At 41.1% G+C, this 10,384-nt stretch overlaps 1 protein-coding gene across 4 annotated transcripts in view; it reads left to right on the top strand.

The window, feature by feature from the left end:
- The window catches only part of LOC116162064 (probable cation-transporting ATPase 13A3), a 280,669-nt gene extending 276,461 nt beyond the window's left edge, over positions 1–4,208 (top strand). For all 4 annotated transcript variants that reach the window (XM_031475591.1, XM_031475588.1, XM_031475589.1 and 1 more), the window contains one exon: positions 2,484–4,208. In XM_031475591.1, the coding sequence (XP_031331451.1) occupies positions 2,484–3,775 (1,292 nt within the window). In that variant the 3' untranslated portion in view covers positions 3,776–4,208. The remainder of the gene's footprint in view (positions 1–2,483) is intronic.
- The last annotated feature ends 6,176 nt before the right edge of the window (positions 4,209–10,384 follow it).

Below are 10,384 nucleotides of genomic sequence, written 5' to 3'. Positions count from 1 at the left end.
GTGGACGAAATCTTTGGTACTGGTACCTTTCGCGCTTAAAAATTGTTTAGCAGCGCTTAATTAGCGGTTTATGCGACCATGAGACTGTTTTAGGTAGCGCTTAATTAGCCTTTAAGCGACCATAAGAATTTTTTAATTAAGTGGACGAAATCTTTGGTACTGGTACCTTTCGCGCTTAAAAATTGTTTAGCAGCGCTTAATTAGCGGTTTATGCGACCATGAGACTGTTTTAGGTAGCGCTTAATTAGCCTTTAAGCGACCATAAGAATTTTTTAATTAAGTGGACGAAATCTTTGGTACTGGTACCTTTCGCGCTTAAAAATTGTTTAGCAGCGCTTAATTAGCGTTTTATGCGACCAAGAAACTTTTTAGGTAGCAGCGCTTAATTAGCCTTTTATGCGACCTTAAGAATGTTTAATTAAGATGACGAAATCTTCGCTATTGATACCATTCGCGCATAAAAATTGTTTAGCAGCGCATAATTAGCGTTTTATGCGGCCAAGACACTTTTAGGTAGCAGCGCTTAATTAACCTTTTATGCGACCCTAAGAATTTGTGAATTAAGTGGACGAAATCTTTGGTACTGATACCATTCGCGCTTAAAAATTGTTTTGCAGCGCTTAATTAGCGTTTTCTGCGACCATAAGACTTTTAGGTAGCAGCGCTTAATTATCCTATTAGGCGACCTTAAGAACTTTTTAATTAAGTGGACGAAATTTTTGGTACTGATACCATTCGCGCTTAAAAATTGTTTTGCAGCGCTTAATTAGGGTTTTATGCGACTATGAGACTCTTTTAGGTAGCAGCGCTTACTTAGCCTTTAAGGGACTTTAAGAATTTTTTAATTAAGTGGACGAAATCTTTACTACTGATACTATTTGTGTTTAAAAATTGTTTAGCAGTGCATAATTAGCGGTTTATGCGACCATGAGACTTTTTTAGGTAGCAGCGCTTAATTTGCCTTTTTTGCGACCTTAAGAATTTTTAATTAAGATGACGAAATTTTCGCTACTGATACCATTCGCACTTAAAAATTGTTTAGCAGCGCTTAATTAGCTTTTTTTGCGGCCCTGTGAATTTTTTAGATAGCCGCGCTTAATTAGCCTTTTTTGCGACCTTAAGAATTTTTAATTAAGATGACGAAATCTTCACTACTGATACCATTCACGCATAAAAATTGATTAGCAGCTCTTAATTAGCGTTTTCTGCGACTGTGAATTTTTTAGATAGCAGCGCTTAATTAGCCTTTTATGCGACCTTAAGAATTTTTTAATTAAATGGACGAAATCTTCGGTACTGAGACCAATCGCGCATAAAAATTGTTTAGCAGCGCTTAATTAGCGTTTTCTGCGACCATGAGACTTTTTTAGTCAAGTGGACGAATTTTTACAACTGATAACAATCGCTCATAAACATTATTTAGCAGCGCTTAATTACCGTTGTAAGTCAAGTTTACGAAATCTGTGCTACTGAGACCATTCGCGCTTAAAAATTGTTTAGCAGCGCTTAATTAGCGTTTTCTGCGACCATGAGACTTTTTTAGTCAAGTGGACAAATTTTTACAACTGATAACAATCGCGCATACACATTATTTAGCAGCGCTTAATTATCGTTGTAAGTCAAGTGGACGAAATCTCTGCTACTGAGACCATTCGCGCTTAAAAATTGTTTAGCAGCGCGTAATTAGCGTTTTCTGCGACCATGAGAATTTTTTAGTCGAGTGGAAGAAATCTTTGCTAATCGCGCTTAAAAATTGTTTAGCAGCGCATAATTAGCGTTTTATGCGACCATGAGAATTTTTTAGGTGGCAGCATTTAATTAGCCTTTTATGCGACCTTAAGAATCTTTAATTAAGATGACGAAATCTTCGCTACTGATACCATTCGCGCTTAAAAATTGTTTAGCAGCGCTTAATTAGCGTTTTCTGCGACTGTGAATTTTTTAGATAGCAGCGCTTAATTAGCCTTTTATGCGACCTTAAGAATTTTTTAATTAAATGGACGAAATCTTCGGTACTGAGACCAATCGCGCATAAAAATTGTTTAGCAGCGCTTAATTAGCGATTTATGCGACCATGAGACTTTTTTAGGTAGCAGCGCTTAATTAGCCTTTTATGCGACCTTAAGAATGTTTTGATGTAGTGGACGAAATCTTTGGTACTGATACTAATCGCGCATAAAAATTGTTTAGTGGCGCATAATTGGCGTTCTATGCGCTCATAAGAAATTGTTTTTGAAGTTGATTGTTTTGAATTTATCCAATTGGAAAACCCTATACCTGTGCAAGTAGGAATAATCCTCCGCATCTTTTAAGTACGTCGTTCTTTACTTCTCTTCGGTTCTTAGGATCATTTACGGCGAGTGCACCCGCTTCCGGTTTTCTGTGTGTTCATACCGTCACCCCTAACCTCACTTCCTTTCCCGATCTCGCTTTCGCTTCAAACGCTCCCATTGGCGGAGTCTTAACGAGCCATTGTGTTACAGCGATGTGCGGCGACGGAGCGAACGATTGCGGCGCCCTCAAGGCGGCCCACGTGGGAATCTCGCTGTCCGAGGCCGAATCCTCGGTCGCCAGCCCGTTCACCTCGAAGAACGCGAACATCACCGCGGTCCTCGACATAATCAAGGAGGGACGCGCCGCCCTCGTGACGAGCTTCGGCATTTTTAAGTACATGGCGTCGTACAGCCTCTGTCAGTTCATTTCGGTGATGATACTCTACAGTATCGATTCGAATTTGACCGACATGCAGTACCTATACATAGATCTATTTATCATATCGATTTTCGCGTTTTTCTTCGGCCGAACCGAGGCGTACTCCGGTAAGCTGGTCAAGGAGACGCCGCTAAGTAGTTTAATTAGTGTTAGTCCCGTATTATCGTTACTTATTCACCTTTCGTTAACCGTCGCGTTCCAAGTCGCGTCGTTTGAACACTTGAAGACGCAGGAGTGGTTCGTGCCGTTTAACTCGAGCCTTAAGGACGAGAAGGATTCGGTCGCGTGCGTTGAGAACTACACGATTTACACGTTGTCGAGTTTTCAGTACATTATTCTGGCGATCGTGTTCAGTAAGGGCAAGCCGTACAGGCAGAGCGTGTGCTCGAACTACGGCCTGATCGTTTCGGCAATCGCGCTCACCGCCTTCTCAATTTACATGGCGCTGTGGCCGGCGACGTACTTAACGAGCTGGTTCGAGCTGATCGTGCCCGAGGATTTCACGTTTCGGATGTACTTAATTCTCTACGCCGGTCTAAACTTTGTGATCAGCATTTTCGTCGAGATATTCGTAATCGACTTCGTCTTCTTCAAGAAGTTGCGCTTTAAGTTCCACGACGTTTACAAGTCCAAGCGGAAGTACCTCGCGACGGAACGCGACCTACAGGCGGACGCCAAGTGGCCGGTGCTCACGTCGGAATTTAAATCGGCCGCGAGCCCGCTGACCCCCGTCACGCACTGCACCGCCGAGATCGTCGTCGAAAAGGAGAACAAATTCGACAAGAACCACGTCCTGAACTGCCTCTACAACAAGAACTCAAAGGTCGGCGTCCACAACATTAACCTCGAGCTCCTGAAGAAGTCGAACGAGTCGTCGCCGGCGCACAGCGCCAGCAATGACAGCGAGAGCGACTTCTACCACAGCTTCGACAGCAACTCGCCGACCACGCCCGAGAGAATCAACCTGAACCTGTGCCCGGCCGAGCTGCAGTTCCGACCGACCGTGGCAAACGGAAAAGGTCACGTCGCAAATTTAGAAATGAATAGCTTTGAAAATAGCTGAGTTTTACTTTACTTTAGAATTTTAAGTAGCCTCTCAGTCACTGATAACTTCAGCGCCCTCTCGAGTGAGTATTATAAGGTTAGTGTATTGACAATAAGGGAGGTTCATTCCAAAGGCTGATTCGAAAATACGGGTCGGTCGAACCGACCCAACTTCCACACGTGCGCTTTAATTCGATTGTATCTCTCTACAATAAAGAGAAGGAAATAAAACACGTTAGGTCTTTTTGCGGTGGGGTTTTTCCATTTTCAATAGCTTTAATCGTGACGCCGCCGCAAGTAAAATACGGTTGTCATTATTGTGTAATTTTTTGATACAAAATATAGGTAATTATAGATCAATGTCGTTATAGGATCGATGGTGCTTAGTAGGTTCCTTAATTGTATCAGGTACTTAAGTGTGATTTTTAATAAATAACTAACTGTAGTGTTTATCTGCTGTGAGTTCCTTTTTTCTCTGTACGGAAGACATCTGGCAAACGGAGCGTTTCATGGTCCTGGCTCGTGTCGATACTGTACTGGAAGGTACCGAGACCAGTTTAGCCACAATATACAGGGGTTTGTTGACTATTGACCAGAGCAAAGCTAGCCCACACTCGAAATTGTAAAGAAAGAGGACCGAACCGCATTTTCTGCAATGGAGCTTTAGAGAGGTCAATTTCGCCGAGCGTTTCATGGCCCGAAAGACATAACTGGCTTATCTACTCTAGTGGACGTTGCCGAGACTAGGAGAATCAGAACATCAGAAGTTTGTTTAATAATGATCGTTATTATTAAGATTGTGACAGCCCGGAAATTTAGTTGATGTACAGTCGTGGTCAGAAGTAATGTCCTCTCTTAGACACCGCAACTGTAGAAAAAGTACCAATGTGTCACTTTCTCCGTGATTTAGTTCAATTTCATTTCAATCTTAGGCATTTTCCTCATGTTGAAAAGAAGCTCAAATCTCACAGGAGATCTGGAATCTTAATTATGTGCCACACTTGAGATAATCGAGGGACATTACTTCTGACCAAAACCGTACCTCAATGCAAGCAAAGCCAAAAGGTGTCGTACTCTCGCAAAAGTAACCACCAAGGGCAAAAAGAGTACGACGGAGAAAAACCTTGCAGTTTGCTTAATACAGTCCAAAAGTTAATTAACAAAATAATGTGTAAAATTATCAATTTTAAGATGGTAAATGCATATACACCAAGTTGGTTACGAGACAGGTTGAAGGGTACAGAATGTGACTCGTCTTTGGTGCAATAAAGTCTTTTTTTTTAAGAGCAAGATGGAAAATTGCATGGCCTTGTAGGCAAATTCAACTAACGCAAGATATGTGGAAATTAGCGAATCGCAACTCATTTATCGCACAGATTCTAAACCGAAGAGTTTTTACTAGCATAATTTCTCCCCTAAGATAGATAACTCGCCCCTCGTTCGGGGTTTCGAGCCTACAGTTGAAAGTCGAACACAATCATTTGATTACAGTTTTTTTCACCCCCGTGACTGCTTCATTCACGGCGAAAATGTTAGTTTACAAACAAGTCGGTACACATATCGAAACAATTCGATCCACATTACACCAAAAACGTAAACTATTACAAACAAAAGAACGATATAAATTATGTGATTCTGCATTAAGGTTAAGTCAATTTCAAAAACAAAGATTGAAACAAACAAAAAGGGGAAGAGAAGAGAATGAAAGAGTAGACACGAATGTGATTGGGGAGAAGATAAGGGAAGGCTAAGGGCCTTGGAAAAAGAGAGAAGGGGAAGGGAATAACAGATGGCGAGTGAAATTAGAAACCTGAAAAGGGGGCTAGGGGGAAGGCAGAGAAGAGGAAGATGGCAAAGGTAAGTGCGAGGAAGCCGAAGGAAACGGAAAATAAAGTAGGAATTATAATGGGAGTGAGGAGGACGGGACATGGGAATATGAAAAAGAAAATAATACTAAAGGGAACAGAATGATACCTAATTCAGAAAATGGAGAGGAGAAGATTGAAATGACAGCAAAAAAAGGTGCCTAGGGAAAGAAGAGAAAGATAAAGTGGAACCATGGACATAAGAAAGGGAGGGCGTAGAAAAAAATTCAAAAGAACGCGTAGGAGAAAGAGGAAGGAAAATTTTGAAGGCGACGCGTCGTGGAAATGTGAGGGGAAGGAAAGGGTGGACTGAGAAAACAAAGGATGGGAAAGTGTCCTGCAGGTGGAGGTTGGATGGAGAGGAGGGTTAAGAGGAAAAGGGATAGAATTATGAAGAGGAAATTAGAAATATGAAGAGAAACGGAAAAAGAAGTAGATGGTGAGAAATAAGAAAGAAAAATGAGGAAGAGAAGTGTAATGGAGGAGCAGAAGAAATGAATGAAAGGAAATAGAACTTAGAAGTCGAAAAGAGCGAAGCGGAAGATGAATCGACGGAAGTTGATGAATTGTGGGCGAGAAAAAAAGGATACCGAGGAAAAGCTGCTGAAGAAAGTGAACGAGGAAGCAATTTAAGATGAAGGAGAGAAAAAAGAAACTCGAAAGAGCGAAGCGGAATCCACAATGGCATAAACCAAAGCACGGATAGAGTAAGAGGAAGGGAATGACAGACAATTCAATGAAGAACAAGCACAAGTAGAGGAATAAGAGGAGGAACATTAAGTAGAGGGTACTAAAAGGAAGCATTGGGAGGTAAACGAGACAGAGGAACTTAAAACAGGATGCGAAAAGATGGGAGCAAAGGAAAAGGAGCAGAAGTAATAATCAGTAGAGAAAGAAGAAACAGAGGAGGGAAATAAGAAAAAATCGGCAAATGCAAGCAACGGAGGTGGAAGCAGACGACAAAAGAAAATATACAGTGCTATTTATTAAGAAGTAGACATAAGGATTAATGTGTATGGTTTTTCCCTATGTCGACTTTTAAATGACAAAATACTTCTGAAGGGCGCCTAATTGTATGCAACCAAAATACCTTCCTAAAACAAATAAAGATCTGGCTGTCATATTAATTAAGTTGAATATTCTTGCTCTGGTTTCACAGAAAATAAATTTCCTATGCCGAACGAAAATAAAAATATGGAAGCCACAGCATCGATATTCAAATTAATTAATGACAGCCAGATCATTTTGGTTGCATAAAATTACGAGCCTTTCAGAAGAGATTTTGTCATTTAAAAGTAGACATAGGGGAAACAATACTACACGTAAATTGCTATGTCTACTTTTTAATAAATAGCACTGTATAGTAAGAGAAAGTGGGAAGAGGAAGAGGAAGAAGAATACGACAGAAAGACAAACTAAGGACTGAAAGACAAGCAGGAGCATTACTGACTTGTACGGAATTCTGGCTCGGTCGGAAAGGTTTCAGCACCGGCGCGCTCGACACAAACGGGGCTGCATATACCCGAACTGTCTGGCTTGATTATATAGAAATTGAACTGGCCTTAGGCTCGCTCGGCAACGACATCTTTTGGTGTTTGTCAATTTTAAGATGGTAAGTGCGTATACACCAAGTTGGTTACGAGAAAGGTTGAAAGATACAGAATGTGACTCATCTTTGGTGCAATAAAGTCTTTTTTTTAGGAGCAAGATGGAAAATTGCATGGCATTGTAGGCAAATTCAACTAACGGCAAGATATGTGAAAATTAGCGAATCGCAACTCATTTATCGCACATAGATTCTAAACCGAAGAGTTTTTATTAGCATAATCTTGCCCTCAAGATAGATAACTCGCCCCTCGTTCGGGGTTTCGAGCCTACAGTTGAAAGTCGAACACAATCACGAAATTAGGTGTCGTAACTCATTTGATTACAGTGTTTTCCACCCCCGTGACTGCTTCATTCAGGACGAAAATGTTAGTTTACAAAACGTACGCATATCGAAACAGTTCGATAATTTCCACATTACACCAAAAACGTAAACTATTACAAACAAAAGAATAACGATATCAAATACGTGATTCTGCATTAAGGTTAAATCAAGAGAGGTCAATTTCGCCGAGCGTTTCATGGCCCGAAAGACATAACTGGCTTCTGTACTCTAGTGGACGGTGCCGAGACTAGAAGAATCGAACATCAGAAGTTTGTTTAATAATGATCGTTATTATTAAGATTGTGACAGCCCGGAAATTTAGTTGACGTACCTCAATGTAAGCAAGGCCAAAAGGTGTCGTACTCTCGCAAAAGTAACCGCCAAGGGCAAAAAGAGTACGACGGAGAAAAACCCTATTGAAAGGTGCCAGGAGAACCAGAATGTTTTGGAGTTTGAAGACTACTGACCAAAAGGCATAACTGGCTTCTGTACTCTACTGGAAGGTGCCCAGACCAGGGGAACCAGAACATCCTGGCCTTGTGTGACTAGTGAGCATAGTAAAGCCAGTACAATTCGAAATTGTAAAGCCTGATCCGCGCTTTTTACAATGAAGCTTTAAAGACATCTATTTGACGGAGCGTTTCATAGCCCAAAAGGCATAACTGACTTCAGTAGTCGACTATATACGTGTCGAAACCAGGAGAACCAGATATCCTGGGGCTGGATAACTACTAGCCAGAGCAAAGCCAGCACAATTCGAAATTGTAAAGGAATAGAGGACTGATCCGCGCTTTAAGCAGAGCGTTTCATGGCCCGAAAGCCATAACTGGTTTTAGTACTGAAAGGTGTCGAGACCAGAATATTTTGGGGTTGGATGACTACTGACCAGAGCAAAGCCATGCAGAAATTGGACCGAACCGCGTTTTTCGCAATGGAGCTTTAAAGACATCCATTTGGCGGAGGGTTTTATGGTTCGAAAGGCATTATTCGCGTCGGTACTCTTCTGAAAATATCAGGAGTACCAGAGCACAAACAGGAAACTTTAAAAGAAGAAATGATTCAACTGTGTTTCTGCAATAGAACTTTAAAGATGAAGCGTTTCGTAGCATGAAAGGCATAAATGATGGCTATAGAAAGGGGAGACGGAGAAATATAGATGAAGGGCAAGAAACAAGTGAAAGAGGAGGAAGCACAATAGAAAAAGGGAAAAAAGGCGCAAAAGAAAAACAACTATTGGAAGATATGGTGATGGTATAGATGCTAAGGTGTTGGGAAGAGAATAGGAAGGAAGGGAGTGAAGAAGAGTAAAGGGAAAGAGGAGGAAGTATAGAGAGATGGGAAAGCGAAACGCAAGGTGATGTTGAGTGGAAGGAATGTGGAAAAGGAGAGAAAAGCAAGAAGAAAAGATAAGATGCCGTGAAGGGAAAAAGGGGAAGGAAGTTGTATGGCAATGGCATAGAGAAAATAAGAATCGCAGATGGCGGTAGAAGAGGGAAGGGGAGTGAGGGAAAAGAAAAATGAGGGGGTGAGAGATTGAGGTTAGTAAAAGGGAAAAGGAGAATAAAGGATAGCGCTATCGTTAAAGCAAATGAAACTGAAATGTTAGAGGATAGACAAGGAAGAATTAAAATTGGAATAGTAGGTACGTGTGGAAGGGATTGGGGAAAATAAAAAAAGGAATATAATTTAAGTAGTAAAGGGAAAGGAATTATATTTAGAAGGAGGAGAAGCAAATTAATGAAGCTAAGAGGAATATGAATTACAGAAAAAGATGCCGAGGAAAAGAAAAGGGTAGGTTCGGACAAACGAAGGGGGAAAGGAAAAGAAAGGAGAGAGGTGATGGGGAGTAGGGAAAAATTGTGAGTGCCAGAGGGTAAGGTAAGAAAGAAATGAAAGAAGATAGAAGAGCTAAAGAAGAAAGGGAAGGGGAAGGAAAAAATTGAAGGTGATGTGAGAAAAGCAAATTAGAAGAAGAATGGAGGGAGAGAAGAAGAACAAAAGAGGAAGAGCAATAGAAAAAGTGAAATGCGTGACAGAGTTGGGTGGGAGAGGCAAAGAAAAGGAATGGGACGGGGTGGGAGACGAGATGCACAGTGGGAACTTGAATAGAATGCTGAAGAGGACGAGGAAGGGTTGAGAATTAGCAAGAGATAGTAAAAAAAGTAGTTAAACAGGAATAAGACATAAAAATGAGGAAGGGAAAGGGCAATGGGGGGCGGGGGCGCAAATGAGTGAATGGGAAAGTGAAAAGAAAAACAATTCACAAGACTGAGAAGCAGGGGAAGATGAAGCCAAGGAAAAAAAGGGATACATAGAAAAAGAAGAAACAGTGAATAAAAGTGATGTAATTAAGGGGAAGAAGAAGAAAACATGAAAGGAAAACAGAGGAGTACGCATTGGTGAAGAATTAGAAACAGAAAAGGTAGGAAAGAGGGAACAGAACAGTAGAAGAGGAAGAAAAAGGAGGGATATAAAGGAAAGGAGATGAAAGAGTGAAAATGGAGATATAAAAGGGCAGAGGGGTGTAGTGTACTTAACCCCCAGGTTCTACGCTAACTTCACACTACAAGAACACGGAAATAAAGTCAACCCGGTAACGTTTGAAAATGGCCACCCAAATGACTATTCCCTCCAAAACTAAACAAGCTCCCACTTAAATTTGAAAAGTGGCACGTGATCAAACATCTAAGACAGGGCCTCCCTTACGTTAGTTGTAAACAACGCTTTGACCTGAAGCACAGTAGGGAAGGAACGTAAAATAAAACACTGAAAGTGAAAAGTTTGTTTAATAATGATCGCAATTATTATTGGTTGTAAAAGCTCGGAAATTTAA

The sequence above is a fragment of the Photinus pyralis genome, unplaced genomic scaffold (assembly GCF_008802855.1).
Source record: "Photinus pyralis isolate 1611_PpyrPB1 unplaced genomic scaffold, Ppyr1.3 Ppyr1.4_LG10, whole genome shotgun sequence".
NCBI classification, from domain to species: Eukaryota; Metazoa; Arthropoda; class Insecta; order Coleoptera; family Lampyridae; genus Photinus; species Photinus pyralis.
The sequence above is the reverse complement of the archived record's forward strand: the minus strand, read 5'-3'. Positions and strand labels throughout refer to the sequence as shown.